At 41.1% G+C, this 22,251-nt stretch overlaps 1 protein-coding gene and 1 long non-coding RNA gene across 2 annotated transcripts; one reads left to right on the plus strand and one right to left on the minus strand.

Moving 5' to 3' along the window:
- Positions 1–1,471: 1,471 nt before the first annotated feature.
- On the plus strand, positions 1,472–8,835 carry LOC308319924 (myelin-oligodendrocyte glycoprotein-like). The gene is made up of 6 exons (XM_080770156.1): positions 1,472–1,536; positions 2,381–2,458; positions 3,116–3,442; positions 4,355–4,405; positions 5,784–5,948; positions 6,305–8,835. The coding sequence occupies exons 2-6, from the start codon at positions 2,389–2,391 to the stop codon at positions 6,319–6,321; spliced, it is 630 nt and encodes a 209-aa protein (XP_080626282.1). The 5' UTR covers positions 1,472–1,536; positions 2,381–2,388; the 3' UTR covers positions 6,322–8,835.
- A 2,401-nt stretch (positions 8,836–11,236) lies between these two features.
- On the minus strand, positions 11,237–21,908 carry LOC308320724. Its single transcript, XR_013964551.1, has 3 exons — positions 21,796–21,908; positions 13,310–13,375; positions 11,237–11,673 (listed from the first exon to the last, which is right to left on the minus strand). It is a non-coding gene; the product is annotated as an uncharacterized lncRNA (long non-coding RNA).
- Positions 21,909–22,251: the final 343 nt, after the last annotated feature.

The following is a 22,251-nucleotide window of genomic DNA, read 5'->3' on the forward strand; positions in this document are numbered from 1 at the left end:
GACTGAGGGGTATGCATGTCAGTGATGTCGATCACCGCCAGCGCACACACTGCTTGGTTCTGTTCTCCTCATAACTTGAGACGATCAGGAACACAGTCAAACAGTCATTATTCTCTCTTAACTCTGACAAGTGATTCTTAAGTTCTCCTGTCACATTATCTCTCAAAGCCCCACAGTTTAGTGGGACTTAATGAGATTGAGATTTAATTTATTGTCAATGTACAGTACAGCGAAAAGTGTTTTGCTGTGATGGAGCGTAAGTGCCTATATGGATGCACTTCATCAGCTTCCAGATGATATTTTCAGCCGATTATTCTTCTGGAAGCAAATATACATTAGCATTATTAGTGTTATACAGTATGCTGTATATTTGACTTACCAATTCATAAGCACTTTTGTCCTGCTTTTCTCTAAGGCGTATCTTTGTAAGGTTGGTGAAATCCAAAGGTGATATTAGTCTAGATTCTGTACACAGGCAGTGTTAATACAGGCAGTATTAAATCAATCCATCATCCAATCAAGTCTAGTGATGCAGAAGAACGAAATGATTCACTATAATAAATGAGCTATTACTCACCATAGTGACTTGCGTCATGTAGTCCTCTGCAGAGTGCAGACTGTCAGTCCACTGAGTGAGTCCAGTGTGACTGAGACTGCAGGGAAGCCTGTTGAAGCTTTTTGTTAAGAGGGCGGGCTTCTATCGTTAACCCCACCTCTCTCTCTATCTCCACCTCTTTCTGTGGGTGTGTGTGTGTGTGTGTGTGTGTGTGTTTATCATGTCACCGGTACATTGGTAACTCTCACTGTCAAGTTAACAGGGCTACACACACGCACGCGCAGGCTTGCGCAGCCGCACACAAATCAATAGCTCTGCTTAGGTGACTCGCTCCAAAATCTGTTCTGTGGAACTGAACAGGCAGGAAACGAGTTCAACCTTTTTGTTAGAGGGGCGGGTTCTATCGTTTAGCCCGCCTCTCTCTCTCTCTCTCTCTCTCTCTCTCTCTCTCTCTCTCTCTCTCTCTCTCTCTCTCTCTCTCTCTCTCTCTCTCTCTGTTAGCATTCTGTTGCTTAGCCTGCCCCTCTTGTTCACATTTCACACAGTGGCCATTCTGCTATTAAGACCTCTACTTTGTTATATGACTGTCACATTATAACACTGTACTCCACGTTCTGTGCGCTATTGACAATTGAGGTATAATAAGAACGGCAGATGACACTTAAACATGGCCGAAATATGAACATATTGTACAACAAGATTATTACTGATGTACAGACATGTCAATGTGAACGCAACCTGTAGGAGGCTAGCAGCAGACTGTCGTGTGGAAAAGCCTGGTGGGGGGGAGGGAGAGAGAGAGAGAGAGACTCCCCTCTAACAAAAGGGTTGAACTGCTTGCTTCCCTGTGACTTCAGTAACTTCCACAGAGTAGTTCACTTTCATGAGTGTGTGTTTTGTGCTCCGTTAATGGACTGGTCAGTGGGAACGTGATCGTACAGGAGGTTGTGTCCCCCTATAGAGTCGTAATGTTGCACTGGGTGAGTAATATGTTTCATTCAAGTGAATGGTGTCCATGGCAGAGCATGTGAAGCAGTGAAGTGTGTCACTGTCATACAACCAAATATATTGGTGGTTATGGTGCGTTCAGTTTCATAGTAGTTCAGTCAGTAGTGTGTTTTATGTTTATTCTGCTCTGTAAATGTTTAATGGAGTAGTTGTGGAAATACTGTGAGACAAAACACACTTGGGCCATGTTATCTGCTATGCTATGGTATGGTGTTGATCCACTGACAGTGAAAACTTCAGGGGGCCATATGAGGAGGTGCTGCATGTGGTCTGTGTGGCTCAGTGCCACAGTCACACACAATGTCCTCGTTATTTGAGAATCCCCATTTTGTGAGTGGCTTTTGCTCGCCCAACACCAGATCTTAAAATCTTTTCAGTATTTACGCATGTGTGGAAATGCTTAAATAGATTAAGATCTGGTGTTGGGCGAGCAGAAGCCACTCAAAATGGGGATTTTTAAAAGTTTTTTGTGTGTGTATGATTTTTGTGCCCCCTGCTGGAACATCCCCGCACAGCATCGTACTTGGCAGAGTTCAATGAGAAGGGACAGCAATCATGTGTTCAGCTGTGGCTGAACCACATCTAGCCAAGTGTTGTAACTGACTGTCTTGTGGACACTATAAGAAGAAGAAGAAGTGAAAACTTAAATGGTTTCAACATAGCCATCTTTTTAGAGTACATTGTGCTTCTTCAGTATGCTGAAGAGCTTCATGGAGATTCTAATTTTCCTTTCCAGCCCCACACACGGAGCCAAAAGCTTTTCTTTTTACTTGTACATGCTAATGAAGTTTGCTTATTTGTTGTTTGTTTCTTTAGACGTGAAGATGGCGTACCCACTTAGAATCTACTCTACGCTACTCTTTGCAGTTGTGTTTCTGCCCTGCTGTACTGGAGGTAAACGTCACTACACTGTATACCAGTGTTGCCATGTCTATTATATTATGTTGGGCTTGTTACTAAAGTGACGTTGCTGATTTTGGCTTGCGTCCTAATGTTGTTCTTGGATGTTGAGGACCCGATTACTAAGGTATATGTCATGTTGTGTCGGGGACCCTCCATACAATGTTTCTAAAAAATATTCAAAAATATATCTCTAGAACTGCTATTTCAAAGTAACTGATCTAAAACTTAGACTAGTCACTTCTTTTGCGCTTGTTCTCATAGACCTGGCCGCTTGTTTCTCTTGCAAAATCTGGCAACACTGCTGGTTATCTGCATTACAACTGCAGTAGCCTCGGAAACCCAGGCGTGTAAGTTTCAAAAGAAAATAAAAAGCCATACCATATACCCAATTGTCTTCATTAAAATATTCTCACCTAAACCTTTAATGTAGACTGTTATTACACAATTACATGCATACAAAGTTACTTTTTGACACTGAACATTTTGATTTGAATAGTGTAAATAGTTAAATAAATGCAGACCTCCCAGACCCATGTATATGAGCCTGTTTTTAAACTTAAGTTATTAATTGTTGGTAGCAGAAGCAGAATCGTTTTCACTTGTCCACACATACTATGACAAAACACGTGTTTTGTTTTGTCTTATCAGGAAACGGTCTGGTAGTGAAAACGTCTGTTGGAGATGATGTTATTCTGCTGTGCGAGGCTGGGAACAACACCGACGCTACGGACCTTTCGTTGTACTGGTCCAGAACGGATTCACCACGTAATGAATACGTGTATTTCCGGAGGGATGGGAAGGATGTGATGACGCATCAGACTCCTACCTATGAGGGAAGAACTTCCCTCTTCAAGGATGAATTGAAGAAAGGCAACGTGTCCCTCAAACTCTCCAGCGTGACACACTCCGATGAAGGAATCTACACGTGCTACATTCCTGAAGTCAATAAGAGATGCACTGTTCAAGTCTTTGTTGGTAAGGCAATACATTTACTGATAAATTATGGTCGATAAAAGCATGTTTATATTGTAAACATACAAATCTACAAATGCTTCCTTTCTGAATCCCGGCAGGAGGTATTCGTTGAGCTCATTGTTGGTAAGGCAATACATGTTTGTTTTGAATTATCGAGAAGGAATGTTCATCTATGAAATTGTACGTATTGTAGCATGTGGCAGCAGCTAGACATTCAGTCAAGAGATCAGACAGACTCTTTGTTAGCCCAACTGGTCCAGGTTTATCCCTTGCCAGGAACTTTGGAAGGAATTGTTATGTGAGCCAGACCTAATTCCCAACATCAGTGTCTGACCTCGTGAATGATCTTGTGATTAAATGGAAGCAATCACAGGCATTGCTATGGAGTTGGTCCTCCCTTTGCTACCATAATAACATCCTCCACTATTATTTGAGGGCTTTATGGTAGTTTGAACGTTGCTGCTGCATTCAACCACAAGGGCATTAGGGCTGTCTGACCCCTGCCATGTACTATACTGAGTAGAGGTTAATGCCGTCAGGTAGGAGGTACGAGGTCCATGCGTGGAAATATAATGGGTACAAGTACTCCTTTTGTCCCTGTCAATTACACTCCTTAACGGAGTCCTTGCAGAGGGCAAACGGGGTAGAAGGTGTTGCTCTTTTTGAACTAGATATGATGGCTTTGGTGTTGTATTTGTCATTTATTTATTATGCTGGAGGGTGAAGTATAGGCCTAATGAGTTGTACAAGTCACTGTGTTTTATACTGTATTGTACGTTTACATTGTTGGTATGTATTGTTCCTTGTTTGTCCAAGACAAATGTCTCCCCTGGGAGACGAAATGAAGTAACCTTGAACCTTGTTAGCTAGTTTATGGTGCTAAATGTTTGAGCTGTGTCTGTTTCTCTCCAGAAACACTAGAGGCACCCGATAACGCGTCACTAGAAGGACACGGTGACACAAGTGAGTGCATAGATTTAAAAAATATTGTATAATGTCTTCTTTCTATGAGAAATTCTTTATGCCTTGTCTTCTAAATAACGTCTTCTATTGTTCTTTGTGTCTTCTTTTACTTATGGGAACATGTGAAAGTGTTGTACTTTGACTACTGCTTCTGTGTGTGTGTGTGTGTGTGTGTGTGTGTGTGTGTGTGTGTGTGTGTGTCCTTCTGATCTGCTCATGTGCTGCTTTGTTGACCTCTGATTTTTCCTTCCTTTGCTGCCCAACATCGGAGGAATTCAAGTAGGAGATGAATCTGTAATGTTTCCCTCGTCTTCGCCTTTCCTTTCTGCCTGATCTTCCACTGATCACTTCTCTGGCTGTACTGTGGGGCAGTGGTTTTCAACTTTTTTTTTTATATCGACTCCATTCTTAGGACTGGATCCTCCATTCATAAGTTTGGGGTATCTATACGCATAGACCAGGACAAAACCAGAGGGGGAGAAGGGAACAGAGATTGTATTGAACTGTAACAGAATACAATCCATTAATCAGTGGTTTCCAACTGTGTTCATATCAAGGTCCATTATTTATTCAGCATTTGTAGCCACGTACCACCGTTTGATGAGATTTAGCCTCTCGGACCCAAAACGAACGAATATTCCGTTATCGTTGACGCACAATTCCATACCGTTGGCAAACGTTGGTCAAAATAACAATTCTGCCACATTCTCTAGTGTAGACTTCTTGTAAATGAAGTAATGCAGATGTTTAACGTTAACGTACCTCTTGAGAGCGTAAAATGAAACCAAATGGACAACCAGACGGGTCCATTTGGTTTCATTTAACACTCTCAAGATCTGACAAAATGTAAAAAAAAAAAAAAAAACGTGAGAGGTGCTGGAGCCACAAAGGGGGCCTCCGCACACTCTGATCTGCGCACAATCAATGTATTTATTTAGCAAGCTTTCGGTCTACTGACCTTCAGGCACTCTCAAGATCTATAAGAGTTCCATTTGGTTACCAACTCTCCATCATTTAGCTGGGGGGGGACCACCTGGAAGGACCACTGGTTGAAACCACTGCTGTGCGGTGCTTGGCTATAGTCGACACCAGTGGTGGACAGTACATACTAAATCACTGTGTACTTTAATAGTTGTTTTGTTCAAATTTGAGTATCTATGACTCGAGTACGGGGAGTAGTTTGTCCACCAAGTGACGACACTAAACTTCAATCTCTAATTTTGCGTGTAATTGTGCGTCATATAATTGAGTGGTAGAAATCACGGATCTATAAAAGCTATTGCTTATTGAGTTGTATAAATCATGGTGATGACCCTCTGTTCATCATCTTTCACTTATCTCTCTTCTCTTCTCTTCGTCTTTCGTTCTGTCTCTCTAGAGGTTCCGCCAGCTGGACCGTTAACCTGGTTGGGTGGTGTTATCATTAAAGTCACCATCCCCGTCGTCATCGTCATCATCATCATGATCATCATCATGAGACCACGCCTTGTCGCCTTCTGGAGTTCGCTAAAGGTTTCCACCCAACATCATCTGCTAACGACGGGTACAGAATGTTTCACGTTTGTGTTTTCATTTAAACATTTCATTCACTTTTTTTCCACATCAATGCATCGGCACATTATAGTAAACGCGGTGGTTTTCAACCAGTGGTCCTTGAGGAGGTTCCAGGTGGTCCCCAGCTCAATGATAGAGAGTTGGTATTAACCAAATGGACCCTTATAGATATGGTTTTGGGTCTGCAAGGCTAAATCTCATCAAATGGTGGTCCGTGGCTCAAATGCAGAATAAGTATATGAACACAGTTGGAAACCACTGATTAATGGATTGTATTCTGTTACAGTTCAATACAATCTCTGTTCCCTTCTCCCCCTCTGGTTTTGTCCTGGTCTATGCGTATAGATACCCCAAACTTATGAATGGAGGATCCAGTCCTAAGAATGGAGTCTCTGCTGAGGTCAGGCTTCACATTCCGGAGGCCGAAGCATCTACTCCACTCGCGTCTCGGGGAGGAAGTGTGATGGACCGTTAGTTGTACCGAGGTATGGCTCCATGTTCGGGACTTGGAGCCTTCTCAGTCGGCTGGCCTCTCGTCAGTGCCATGTGGCACTGACGAGCGTGTGTGTATGTGCGTGTGTCTGCCTTTCATGGCAAATTCAACCGCTTGGAAGCGGTTGTTCTGGTGTACATTTCATGTGTACTCTGGTACGGTACGCATCAGTACGGTACTACGCATCGGGTGTGAAATTATTTTTTTACCCGGTATGACATTCCTACTTGAATGTAGACATGAAAACTACATTGTGTAGTGACAGTGCAGCTTGACGTTGATTGAAAAGACACCGGACATTTGTCTGTGACGTCACTGCTACGTGACGAGGTGTGACGGAATGTGCTCGAGGATGCTTGTAAGAGACTGAGGGGTATGCATGTCAGTGATGTCGATCACCGCCAGCGCACACACTGCTTGGTTCTGTTCTCCTCATAACTTGAGACGATCAGGAACACAGTCAAACAGTCATTATTCTCTCTTAACTCTGACAAGTGATTCTTAAGTTCTCCTGTCACATTATCTCTCAAAGCCCCACAGTTTAGTGGGACTTAATGAGATTGAGATTTAATTTATTGTCAATGTACAGTACAGCGAAAAGTGTTTTTGCTGTGATGGAGCGTAAGTGCCTATATGGATGCACTTCATCAGCTTCCAGATGATATTTTCAGCCGATTATTCTTCTGGAAGCAAATATACATTAGCATTATTAGTGTTATACAGTATGCTGTATATTTGACTTACCAATTCATAAGCACTTTTGTCCTGCTTTTCTCTAAGGCGTATCTTTGTAAGGTTGGTGAAATCCAAAGGTGATATTAGTCTAGATTCTGTACATTTCGCATTTATTTCCAACAAGCTCATGGGGCAATGCATATTCCTATAGTATACTGGGTATGGAATAGATTGATGGAATAGATTCAGTGTATAGGGGGAAAAAAACAGACCGAAACAATTAACTACACTATTCTAGTTATCACCCAAGTCTAAAAAAGAGGGCTACCATACAGCCAATAATGAGACTTAAGAGAATATGAGAGAGTTTGAAAGTCAGTCTGCAGAAATGTGCGATAGGTTCAGAGCAAGAGGTTATAATGAACCCATTTGAACTAAAGGTATGTCTAAAGTTAAGCCTCTGGACCGAACCAGTCTCATCACTCCTACATCTTCTATTACAAAAAGTCTATAGTAATGACAAATGAGCATTTGCGCCTGTCGTAGACATGCGCAGAGCAAGTTCAGTCAGGGAACCTCAGTCAGCGCGCCGGCCGTTAATTGGGCCACCACAGCATCATCCACATGATTCACTCAGCCAATCACAGCTCACCCCATCTCTCATACCGGCTACTTGAACCAGAGGTTTGCATTCCTCTGCCTTCTTGCTTGCCCACTGCTGCTGTATCAGCGTGCTGCTGTCATACAACTTGCGCTCATTCTGCTTGGTTACTTGCTAATGCTTTATTGTATACTGTGCGCTGCTGTATACAAGTGCGTGCTCACCCACCTCCACCCCAGCTACCACCTGTCGTTTTGGATCTACTGTTTTAGGTACGGGGGATTCGGAGTCCCTATGGTCGGGACTGATGCGCTTGACCCGTACCTAAAAAGCAGATCCAATACATCGCCAAACCATAATAAATATATTGCATTGATTATCTTATATTCAATAATTACATCCTCCTTGAGTTGTCTGACTGAAACATTTTTTCTCCTATTTCCCAGCCTATTAGACAGGTAGTTAAGAAGCATTGGCATACTGTCCAGTGACCCTGTAGTAGGAAATGCTTTTTACCCTCCCCCTATTTTTGCAAACAAGATAAGAAAATAAAAAATGAATATAACTATACAACCTCAACACTTTCTGTCCACATTACCCTTTTTTATTCAGGGAATAAAAACTGTACTGCTATGATCACTGGAGAGTGGAGACACTAAAAACACCCAAAAATAATCTAATTGAGAGGAAGAATCATGTGTAAGACAAAATATGTAGTTTATCTTTTGAAGTGCCCCTGTGGGTATTGCTATGTTGGAAAAACAAAAAGAGAATTATTGAGCATAAGAATATCAGAAATAATGATGAGAAGTCTCCAGTGGCCAGGCATTTCAATTCTGTAAAACATGACATTTTGTACTTTTGAGATTCCAAGGTTTAGAGATAGTCAATCCACTAAAAATAATTTTGTAATTTTGGAATCTATGATACTTGTGGAAAACATATATAAAATTGTGAAATGCTAAAAACGTAATGCTGAATATGAAATGTATTGTATGAACTGAGTGAATTGAATTCACAAATGAGACCCTTCTGTGATAGATCTGTTGCATATAGCCTATACACGTGTCTTCTCTGTGAGACATACTCTAGTTTGAAACGCTGAGAAGGCCTGCGTACCGAAATGCGTTCGTTTCTCTAGGTGGACTGCTGCTGATTGTGTTTTCATGAAATAAAGAAAGTCAAACTTTATACAAGAGAGCGGATATTCCCTTTTTCCATGGAATAGATTGACCATGATTGCAATTGTAAATAACGATAAATATTGAGTAGCCAACTTGAACAGAACTGACAACTGTGCCAATTGTTTTTAATCATTCTAGGTATGGACAATAGATATTTCTCACCAGTTGACGCAAAATTGACCGGCTCATAAGTTGGTGAACCAATAGGATGTCGGCGTCACTTTCCACCATTTTCCTATAATTATTATTATTGTTTACATTAAGCTGAATTATAAAAAAATGTGAATGGAGTTTCTAGGTGAAAGTGATTTTTTTTTACGTGTCAATATCTGCCATTGAGCCCCATTATACATTTCTCAAATTTGAAACCATTTGAACACTCTCAGAGTTACAGACCTGTTATTCAGCGCTATCTATTTATGTGTTAATGCCTGGTGATATTATTGTCCACTCATTTTGTCCGTGGCACAAAAATTATGTTGACCACAATGATGACCCCTGGTCCCAATCTATCCCAACTCATCACCTGTGTGGGATTAAACGGTCAATATCCTGAAACCATTCTTGAAAGGCATTCATGAAGCATAAAGCCTAGAAACCATTGGGACGATAACGCATGCTTCATCATTGCTTTGCTTGCTACAGTAACTGCATGTTAAGAAATGCAGTGTTGCAAAGTAACAAAGTAGCCTACAAAGTAATAGTAATAGTTTCTGGCTCTATGTCCACAAAGAAATAAAGGTGACTCACAATTCAACCAATTGTTTTTATTATTGTTTTATTTATGTAACATAATTAATAAAAGTGCAAGGAAACCCACATTTGTCTATATTGCCTAATATAGACAAATCCACTGCATGCCGTGTAGTTATACGCTCTCATTATTGCCGTTATTTATTATTTTTAGATCTTTTTGGGGCTTGATCGGGACTCGAACTCGCGACACGCTGTCAGGCATGTGCCTATATATGTGGTCTGCGCCTGGACCGCTATAGGCCAGCGGGCACCCGTTGACAGCGGAGTTATGATTGCGCCAGGGGAGCGCTCTGTGGATTTGTCTATAAGGGGCTCTATACCTATAATAACACGACAAAACAAAGTAACCTGTTACAAAATGAAATTAGATATTCCAAAATAGTAATATTTAGAAAGTACTTCCTATAGTTTTACTTTTGATGCCCTAACCACTGATTGATTGAGTGATTGAATACTGCAACACGATTATTACTAACAGTACTGGTGGTAGTCAAAGGTTTAAACCCAATTAACACCAGATGCTTTTGATACTTACACGTTTAATTAAAGGGAGCTTCTAGGACTTCCAGAACTAGTCTTCCTGCCCTCCACTCATCTTAACCGCAGTGCCAGTGCATATAGCTGAACGCAACAGTACGGTGCAGTAAAGTAGGCTACAGGAAAGTACATTTCAATAATCCCTGAGGTGACATTACTTCTTTGTATCGACCCAGCAGTGTGCTGCTCCAAGTGACCACATGGGGGAGCAGTTGGACATAAAGTGAGTTGAGAGCCGCACAACAGCTCTGTATGTAGAATGGAAAGTACAGGTCAATACAAAAACTGCTAAAAGCGTCTAAGACTTATTTACATCAGGGTCGTCCATTTTCAGTTAATCTATCATTCTATCTGTAGCCTACATTGTGTGAGTTACAATGTTAGCGAAGCTAATCGTTTTTAAAAACCACAGCTTCAATGAAATGTGCTTTTGATGAGGTGGACCCTTAGACTAGGCCTACCTATATACTCTAAGGGTGGACCCTCTTGTAAACAAGTTTAATGCTTTATTGGGTCGTCCACTCACAGTTAACAGTCTTTGTATTGAGTTGTGCTTGAATTGCACTGTAATTCTGCAAACTGTTAATAAATATTTCAATGAAATGTGACTTATGCGACATATTTATATAGTAGTTGGTGCTTTTATCCAAAGCGCTTTACATAGATTGTGCATTACATTCACCCACACATTCATACACCGATGGGGGGGGAGGAAACCACAAGGCACGGTGAGGCACCAACCTGCACATCATATCAGGAGCAATTAGGGGTTCAGTGTCTTGCTCAAGGACACTTGGACACTACCCGGGTTCGAACAGGGAACCTTCTATCCTCACGGTTCCCATCCGTCTGCTCTACCAGCCTCTACCCCTGAGCACCGCGCTGCCAAATAACTAAACACATTATTCTTTAACATGGTGGAATTATGGTTTTAAACCGCAACGTCGTGGGCCAATTAACACCTACGGACGGCTGCAATTCGTATAACTGAGGCCCCCCCACCCCTTTTCCCCCTTACTGTATATGTTTCTTTTCCCTTTTTACCTCCTTGCATGTTTTTTGTATATTTCTACGTCTCTAAATTGTTCTGGTGAATTGAAAATGGTGGACCCAGCTGTTGCCTGTTGTAAACAAGTGCAATCACCGTGTCGTCCACAGTAACAGTTTTTGTATTGAGTTGTGCTTTCATGTGAAATGTAGCCATTCTGCAAACTGTTAAATAAATACTTCAATCAATCAATCAATCAATCAATCAACAGATATAGCTCTGTGAGCTTTAGCCGTAACTGAGATTGTTTTGGATAGAAGTGAGAGGGAGCATTCATTTAGAAGCGTTGTCGGAGCAGAGAGAGACAGAGAAGGAAGTGCAGCATGTGGAGGAATAGATGTTCCATCAACGTTACACCTTCAGACCTGGTTTGTTGACACTCCGTTCACAGGACTGACCTCAGAGACACCTTCCATAGGCCTGGACAGAAGATGGGAGGGGGGAAAGATATAGGATTTTATTGAACTGGAGCGCAATAGGAGATCGTTTTCTGCCTGCAGCCATGCAGCGATGAGGAGTTGTACAGTCTTCCAGATTAGGTATTTATTTAGACCATGTGGTTCCCAAACTTCTTCATGTGAAGGACCCCCAAATTGACACTAATTAGCCCGCGGACCCACATTTGAAAATATGTGCCAGGGACCCCCATAAGAGACGAAACCTGTTTAATTTCAAGGACCGCCAGTTTGACATGCATATTAGTCTACAGAACACCATTTAATGGCATTTCTATCTCTGAGACCCACATTTATATTGTCAAATAAATGTTAATTGAACTCTGAGAGTGTACAAACGGAACCAAATGGAACCCAGCGGGTTCATTTGTACAGATGTACAGACCCATAAGGGTCCATATAGGTTCCAAACTATCATTTAGCTTATATAGACACATGTCAGGGCTGTATTCCAGAAGGCCGGCGCAAGATCTGTTTAATTTAAACTTGTACTATCAAGCCGTATAATATTTACAGATGATTCAATTTGGAGGATGAGGATTGATTAAACTGTGATTTATTCGTGAAGCCCCAAATCATGCATGTTCACTATTGAAGACATGATCAAAGTGATTCATTATTAATGGATTCTCAGACACCCAAACTACTGTTTGGCTTCATTTTTCACATGCACTCGCTGAGCAATAAACACATACAATACAAACCCATATGACTCATAAGCACATACAATGACTTCTTAAGTTCTTACAAACATTCAATACAAAATAATACCTCACCGATAACACTTGCTATATGCATCCCATGTCTATAAAGTATTATAAACGGAACTAAATGTTTTAACAAAAATCACAACACATTATAAAAGGTCATCAGGGCTAGATGTAACACATAGACTACTAATACATTTAGAATGTATTGTAATCACTCATAAGCAGTTTATAGTCTATAAATCGTCATTTGATGCATTAACTCTTATAAGGACTTATACTCACACTTGCATTATACAGTGAATATAATGCATTATATTATTATAGCATAATAATCCTCATATCGGTGCTTAGAACTGTAATTATATACAGTGTTATAAAGCCGATTACAATGCATTTATTTACGCTTGACCTGATTATTTCTTTATCAATCATTATGAGTATTCATTATTAACTATATAATTATACAATGTTATAATGCATTATAGTATTACAGTATGTCTATAACTCATTATGGAATGCATCGCAAGTGTTACCAAAACGGTTGTTTATGAGAATAGAATATTATAAAACCTAAAGTATGAGTATGATTAGCTGAAATTATATCTCATATCCAAAAAAAATTGACGTACAATAAAATAAAATAAAAACATCTGATAGTTTGTTACAGTCATTTCCCATTTACTACGGCGTGTTTACAATATTCACTATTCAGGATCTTTCATGCATTTATGTTATAGGAACTTCTTGGTTTTACTTAATAAGATATGTGTATGTCTATGTCTATGATTGTCATGTTTCCATATTTGTTGTCCCTTTCAATGTAAATTTTACACCACTTCTAAATAAAAGAATAGAAGAAATACTGTAGGTTTAATTTCAGTGTAATTTTACCTCCAGTGTGGCAGAGCAGAACGGATATTAGAAGGAGCCTTAAGGAATGTCACGCCATCTTCATATCTGAAAACAATGCGGAAAGAAAATGCTTAGTTCAATAATAATGTATCAGTATGTGTTGTGCCTTGGACGGACTTGATTCAGATTGTCAAGAAGGTGTGCACTGTTCTAAATTAAGACGCATACATACTTTTGAACAATTATCTAATCAAACTAAGCTATCCTTAACATTTATTTCAATATAATTTCAACGTTGAGAGAATGTCAAACATACAGGACTGGTTGTTTACTGTGTGTTGTTAAAATTATAATGTTGCATTTATTTTATGTAAAAAATATTGTTGATGGGATTTTTACTCGAGTCTGGACCCACAAAACACATACTGTTTGGTTACCAATTGTCCTAGAGGAAGGCTTTATGACCAAGTTCATTACATGCCAAACCACTCCTACAGCCTAGAGCAGTGGTTCCCCAACCTTTTTATACTGAAGCACCACCTCAGAACATATTTGGCTCTCCAAGTAGGCCTACCACCATAATAACTGATGTTAAGATACAGGAGCGTATACCTGTACTTTTTGTTCCATTCCTATAAGCCAATAATGCTGCTGCTCTGACAAAACTCTGTCTAATCACTAATCAGCACAACGGATGATATTTCCAATGTGATTAATCCGTTCTCAAATCTTCTATTAACGCTAGGTGTGCTGTCATGCCCATTTCAGCACGGCTGGAGAGCCTATTTCAACCAGTCAGAAGAACTACCTGTAGTAATTTCATTTCACTTTTGTCTTTTTCTCCTTTTTCGGGCGACTCCTCTGAGACCCGGCCCCTTTTCCACCGGTTGGTTCCCAGTGGGAACCGGTTCAGTTCTTTTTGGTTCTTAGTCCAGGAGCAAGAGCTCCAAAATTGGAACATTAATTACGAATTGAGTCGGCAAAACCATACCTATATTCGATTGTTATCACTTTGACACTTCCCCATTTGATTACTTACACGAAGACAATGATTTATTGTATTGCTAATTTTACATTTTTAAATATGCAAATGAGGCATTATGTAGGAAAATATGCAAAATAATAGAAAATATGCGAAAGCTACTACTAGGGTTATCGTGTATTCATTTACTGGTATTGATCCTATAAACAATTTAATATACGTCTCGTTTTTCCCACAAATTTTGGAGCTTTGGCTAGGAACCACAAAGAACTGAACCGGTTCCCATTGGGAACCAACCGGTGGAAAGGGGGTCTGAGTACCACCAGAGGGGGGCTCAAGTACCACAAGTGGTACTATAGTACCAGTGGTTGGGAACCTCTGGCCTGGAAATATTACCCACATAATGGTTGTTATTGGGTTTCAACAACTTGGGATGCCCAAACAGGAGGCAAAAGGCTGGTCATTTTTTGTGCTGTCTCTTTCTTCTAATTGGCAACACGCATGGTAGAGATACTGCTACTTAGTCCTACCCATAGAGTAGCCTACTGACTGAGTGTTATTGAATCATGAAGAGGAATAACGAGAACGGCCGAAACCATGGGTATTCCTAAACGTAACCTCAGTCCTCAGTACAACTATGCCTTAACCTAACCTTATTCCTAAACGTAACCTCACTAAAACTATGCCTAAACCTAACCTTATTCCTAAACCATAACCTCAGTACAACTATGCCTAAACCTAACCTTATTCCTAAACGTAACCTCAGTAAAACTATGCCTAAACCTAACCTTATTCCTAAACGTAACCTCAGTGTATAGCTGAGGGTTACTGAAAGGACTCTATATGCTGGGAAGAATTGGCACTCGCCCCTGAATCTTGGTAAAAACAAATACAATATGGATCACGACCACCACCTTGATATATTATATAGACTTGAATTGACCTGCTCTTGACAAGGCAGTGTGAGACTGTATAAGACCTTTGACAGTATACAAAGTATATACACTACATAATCATGGATAACACAAATGCCTAAATTGCAAACTGTATAGGCCTACTGCAAAGACATACCTCATGCTGGACATCACATGGTGAAATATTGGCCATATGGAATGAATTAACCCACATCTGAATGACAATTTATCTGCTATAAAACTCACTGTAACTAACATAATTATATCAACACCATGGCAACATATTTCTTAGTTTACAAGAAAGGTAATGGGGAATGAACTCGACAGACTTCAGCAAACATTTTGATCAGCAACATTGTTGACAATGTCACTTGGCTCATTGTGTACACTGTGTGGCTACTAATTCACCACACCTGTGGTAAGACTATAAAGGCCCAGGTGTACCCTCAGAGCAAACATTTCGAGAGATAGCTGTAAGCCAATTCCTTGATAAAAAAAATGTCTGTCCACTCTAGGCCAAGGATAATCTTCCAAACCACTGGACTGCAGCAAGTACAGTACAGTACAGTACAGTACAGTACAGTACAGTACAGTACAGTACAGTACAGTACAGTACAGTACAGTACAGTACAGCCCAGGATGTAGCACACATTATTACATTTTATGAGGACTTCAAATTAATTGATCTACAAATACATTGTAGGTCTTTGGAGGTTGGACTGGGCTGAATTTGCATTGGATGGCAGAAATTAGTACTAATAATACTTAAAAAACTGGCTGGTGCAGTCACATCAACCAACTGTCTCTCTTTTTCCCTCCCTCTCTGTTTGTGTGTGCGGGCGGGTGGGCGCGCGCGTGCGTGTGCGCGTGCGTGTGTGTGTGTGTGTGTGTGTGTGTGTGTGTGGCAGAGTGAATCAGTCCCCTGGAGTCCAACAGTTTCATATCTCCTCTGGCCAAGGTGGGATTCACAAAGCTCACAATTAGTGTGTGGGATTCATTCATAAAAGAGTGTGTGTAACGGACCCACAGGGCTGTTTCCATGATTAATTTGTGTTTTCTTTGAGCTTTTATTTTGACGTGTTTCCTGCCCCAAGTCAGTTCTCCAGGGCTTTCATTGTAAAGGTTTCCTGCCCACAGGGCCAAATCAGTTTAATTGAAATGATCAAGTTCACCTGTGACTGTGAGGACAACGCCCAGGATGGGGCTGCAGATAGCAGCACTTGATCATAAATGCCACCTGCCAACCTCAGTGGTAAGAGGATTGAGGAACAGATACTGCCATGAGAAGGAATGGCAACACATGGAGAAGTTTATCAAGGAAGGAACTAAGGATGGATGGCCAAAGAGCCCTGGAACAAACTGCACATGCCACTTTATTAGCGTCTAGCTGGAAGGGGAACAAGGTTAATACTTTTATTTGTCATATCTTGTATTTTCACTGCTTATGAATTTGATGGGCTTATTGTTGTGGGGTTTGTCATGGCTGATACAAAGGGGTTTTGAGTTATGTTTCACAGTAAAAAGTAAACCGTGATTAACTTTAATTATTGGTTCATGTGAACATTTATGCTGTTTGTTTAGGTCTACTGTATATGCATATGTCTCAACCTGTACTGTGTTTGTTTATGGATTTATTGATTTACTTATGTTATGTATATTTATCTTTTCTCAGTTTCTACGGTGAATTTTGAAATAAAGTATCAGTCAAAATCATCAGTCAGTCTTCAACCTTACTGGCCAGCTGGGTCCGCTACAGTGTGTACAGCCTTGATTGTGACAACCAGTTGCGTAATTGCTGCTATACTATATATACACTGTACTATCGATTAACTACTGCGACACTGGCCTGGACCGCAGTCCGGACACATACAGAAGGCTCTGAGTAGCCTGACGTCACGTCACAGGCTCGATTCCCGTTCCTTACGACCTTCGCTGAACGTCTCACCCCATCTCTCTCTCCCTTTTTCCTGTTCGTCTCTCCTGTTCGCTATCAATTAAAAGGCAGAAAAGCCCCCCCAACATATCTTTAAAAAAATTAATAAACTACTGCGACATAGTAGAATGTGCGTCTAATACTGTCAATATAGCATTGTCTTTTGTTGCTCAATTAACTCGTACCTCAACATCCGCATCTTCAAATGAGTCCAGTACAGTGGCTCTGCTTGGTCCATGGCTGAGTGTGTATGAACTTTTTACTTATTTTATAAAATAAACAGCTTATTTATTCACTTATTTCATTGATAGTTGATTGATGTATTGAAACATTTATAATTATCATTAAATAAATACATACATTATTTCCGTGGACTTGAAATCACTGTTTTATGTGATGTCCTTCCTGCCCTGGCAATATGGCCTTTGTGCCCTCAAACTTCAAAGGCCCAACCCAAGGCCATAAAAGGATAACATTCCAGGCCTGCTTATACTTCTGTGAAGTGTATGTTATTCCTGATATGCCTCGTTTTATGCTTTAGTTTTGAGTTAATTTAGTTTTGTGTCATTGTTTGGACTGTGTTAATGTATTATCGCTTTGCTTTTTGCACAGCGATTTATTGAACGTGTGTTTGTTTTGTGTTTCCATCTCAGACTACTGTCACTACTCACTGCACAAAAAGTCAGTAAAATGATTCAACTACACCTTGGTGTAGTTGAATCATTTTTGTTTGCTATCAAACAGTTCCCCATGCGCCACAGAAAACATCCGCCGACATACTTTGAAATTTGCTTTATATTAATCTCCCGTGACGCTGTCAAGCCAGGGGTTTTTGTTTATGCTCGTGGGCACCTTTTCAGACTCCATCATGGCCCATAGCACTTACCCTACCCCCTTAGATAGCATTTGAAACAGACTTATAGCATGTTATGTAGACAGCACTAGAATTGCATTGTATATAGTCATAGCACGCCATAGTACATATGTATAGCATAGTAGTATAGTTTCATTATATAGATATTCCACTGTTACTTTCTTAGCCTATACGCATACTTCATGATAAATGCTTTTATGTGATGTATTCCCATGCTTTTGTTCTTGCTTAATGTAAATCGCTCTGGATTAAGAGCGTCTGCTAAATGCCTAAATTGTAAATTGTAAATTGTAATTGGTCTCCCTGCTGGGTTATTGAAGTTATAGATTTACAATGTTTCCAAATTATACAGTCCTTTCAAAGCTATCATTATTAAAGATGGATTATATTTTTTATATCCATCAGCAACCCTGCCACACACACACACACACACACACACACACACACACACACTCTCTCTCTCTATTTACACAACATGAGGAGTGGCTACTGCGCACGTTCAGGCGAAAAACAAAGCTACAAGCTCACAACATAACCAGGTTGCAAAAGTAATGAGTTACAGACCCATAGGGGTCCATCTGGTTCCGAACTATCATTTAGCTGGGGACCCCTGGAACTCTCTCAAGGACCCCTGGGGTTCCCGGGACCCCACTTTGAGAACTCACTGATGTAGGCTTTTAAGAAGAACTAGAAACTGCCATGGCCAGTGGCCTATCAACTGAACAGGCTTATACATTTGTAAATGCCTTAGATTGAGTTGAGAATGCTAGCAATGATACCTATATATACTGTCTCGTCTGAGTTATCTACAATGTAGATAACTCAAAGAAACATTAAGATGTATGTAGATTCTACATGCATCTTAATGTTTCTTTCAGGGCCAGGCAGTGTTTTCTGCACAGTGCACAGTGCAGGTGTCTGTGTGGCAACAGACTGTTGTGCCTGTGGACAGGGATTGATGTTAATCAATCTGCACAGAGTTGTCTGTGCGGATTGATGTTAATCAATCTGCACAGAGTTGTCTTCCTGAGGCTTGTTTTGTATTAACATTATATCAAAGCTTCTAAGAAGTAGAGCTGTCAGGTGTATCCCCTACCATATTATGGAAGGTTCTGGAAGCAGTCATCTAGACACTGCCCACTTTGTGGGTGGAGCAGTGTGTAGATGGGGCCCAATCCCAAATGCCTCCCTCAAGCCCTAAGCCCTGGACCCTCATTGACTTTAGTGACGTCAGCTGTAAGGGCTTGAGGGTGAGAGGCTGCAAGGGCTCCACATTGTTGTGAAAGAAATGGGACAGCACTTTGAAGATGAGTCCGCCATTCATGAGTCCATGACACTTTATAAAAAATCTCCATATTCACAGCCAGTGCCTACCTACATGCTTGGCCTATTTATACATGTCTATCATGTCTATTTTAGTATTTAAGCTGATCGTTTTATTATTATTAGTTTCATAAATACACTTTCCTGTGTGATATGGGTTGTAATATATTCATTATACATTTCATTTCCATATTATTTTACTTTGCTCATTAGTCATTTCTCATCATGTTTCCCTTATTATTATTATTGTTATTAAATATATAGCCTATATCCTTCCATTCCGTCTCCTTTTAAGAACAGTGAGAAAGCACTATTGTGTTTGTTGACATTCTAATCGCGATACATAACTAATTTGCATATTTAAATGATTGACGTTTGGAGGATCCCCCTCATTCCCCTGGTAACGCTATGAACTGTGGGTAATTTCTTTGCTAAAGTCAGCCCAAAGTCAGCATCGATGCTGACTTTGGCAAAGGGCACATAAAGGGGCGGGGCTGAGCCCTCACTGACTTACCGATTTCAAATGGGACACCCCTCAAGCCCTCACAGACTTCACGTGAACGCGCAGCTAAGTCAGTGAGGGCTCATTGAGTCAGCAAGGGAGCCATTTGGGATTGGCTAGTTTCAGACTCAGTCACTCAGAGAGTCTGCCAATGACAGAGCACAGTCGAGTGGGCGGGGTCTATGGGCTGGAAACCCGAGCACAGTCTAATATAAAGAGGCGACACTGTCTCCACGTCCATACTCATGTCATTTCTCTACTGTAATAGGCCAACTGCTGCTGGGTCTGTCTGCACGGGATAAAGTAATGGAAACCGGCGTACGGTCGATTCCGATTAACTACTACACACATTTATTCAACATATTAATCGTCGGTAAGTGACTTTTGTGTTTTGTCCAAGTTGTCATTGATTCTTTTCTATTGGATAACTTGGAGAAGACGTTAAATTCCCAGCTAGTTGGTGGTCAGAGAGTGTTCTTTTGAAAGCCCGTGATTTCAAATAGAATAGTCCGCGGGCGGCTGAATTGGAATCGGATGCACATTTAAGAGATTTCTAATTGTATTTAATTATTCGAAGCGTGCGTGTACAACTGTACAATTAATAGCAGTGGCAGACGCTCAGTGCGTCTGCAATGGCACCGTGCGTGCGTGCGCCGGGACTACTATCTATGCCTACTATAGCAAGTTTTGAAGTTAGTACAACTTACTAGTGTAGTGTGTGATGTTATGTATCCCGGTCACGGTGGTGGTCCTGGTGGACACAGTTTAATTCCACCTGAAACAAAACGCCTGAACATCCACCTGACTGTCTGTGGAATGCCTGGTTTCTATGTGCGGCTCATTGCATCAGCTGCTAAAGAGAATCTATTCGAGCATGGAGCGGACACAGACACATTCTCCTGTTCTTCCCTGATGCAGTCAGTCACTGCGCAGCACGGCCACGGAATACTCTCTCTCTGCAAGTAGGCTACACTTGGCGACTTTTTTTAGCAGCCCCTCTGCTATGGTTGTTGCACACTGGACGTGTTTTTCGGAAAACCGATGGAGAAACTCTGCTAAAAATCCGAAAATCGCGCCCCGGTGTGTAGGGACCTAACGCTATTATTACAGCTTGAACTTGGACACATCAAAACCGGGATGTTGAATTATTAGCTACACACCTTCAATTATTATTCGTCTTCATTCTTCGGCAAGTTACTTTTGTCATTCTGTCTTTTTATTAAAAAAAGAAAATCCCAAGAGAGTGTTCTTTAAAGTCTGTGCAGAGCCGGGATCTTTAATTATTGGAAAAAAGCTATAGGGCGAGATGGAATTGGGGCGACCGTAGCCTACCTGTTACCGTTTAAACTGGAGGGTTACATTATATTACATATGCGAATGCGATATGCGTGATTCTTGATTTACCGGTACATTTTCGCCGTCGTGCGTGCGACGTGCAGTGAAATAGCAGACCTGTCTACAACAAGGCGACCAAGCTCACAACTTGGAGGCTGCTCAGGCTGGAGCGCAAGCGCATGCAATACGTAGTAGTGAGATTCCGGTAACAATTTTGTGTCATCGGCGCTCGACACCGTCGTGTGGCGGACGCGGCTGGAGGCAGCATATTTCTTTTTAACTTTTCGACAAGCCACGGAGGCGGCCTTTAGAATAGACACGCCCCTCTAACAAAAAGGTTCAACTCTCCCCTGCGACTTCATTCCGCGAGCTGGGTGCAGATCGAAGGAACAAGTCAGCTACCGTATAGTAGGTAGTCTCTACTCGAGACTGTCCTGTTGGGTTCTCAGATTGGCTATTGGGGAAGCAGTAGTTCAGTTCACGTTCATTATCGCCTGACAGTGTTTTATGTTTATTCCACTCAGTCATAGATGATTAGCCTATCTCCCTGCAGCCCGACACAAATTGCCACCAGACAGAAACCAGACTAGACTATTCATATTAAATTATAAACAAAACTACCTGGCTGCCGCTGACACACATTTTCTGTCAATATGACTCACCTATATTCCCGCCCAATCTAAACACGTATGTCCTTCATCCGTTTAACTGTTGTGCAACTGAGAACGAGAAGGTTGTGTTGAGCCTGCCTCTGCTATTGCTACTGTACTACAGCCTGTGTGACTTGACCTTTGGTCTAGACTAGAGGACGGTGGTTCACTGATCTAAGCGCCAGGATAGGCAGGATTCTAGAGGCAGGCTGAGGATAGAATCCTGCCCCCTTGGCCTTATGAGCTCATTCTCTTGTCTTCAGTTCAGAGAGAGAATAACCTGTGCCCCGAATGTTTGAGTTTGGCCTGTTATAGCGTGACCAAGGTTGATTTATACGAAACATTTTTTTTTTTTTTGCACGCTCATTCCCACTGTAAAGAAATGCTGCTTGAATATTTTCCAAATCAACTTCACACAAATGGGTACACATTATTTCTACAGTCATTAGTCAAGTGATCAAGGCGGCT

The sequence above is a fragment of the Protomyctophum bolini genome (genome assembly GCF_963924005.1).
Source record: "Protomyctophum bolini genome assembly, chromosome: 8".
NCBI lineage: Eukaryota > Metazoa > Chordata > Actinopteri > Myctophiformes > Myctophidae > Protomyctophum > Protomyctophum bolini.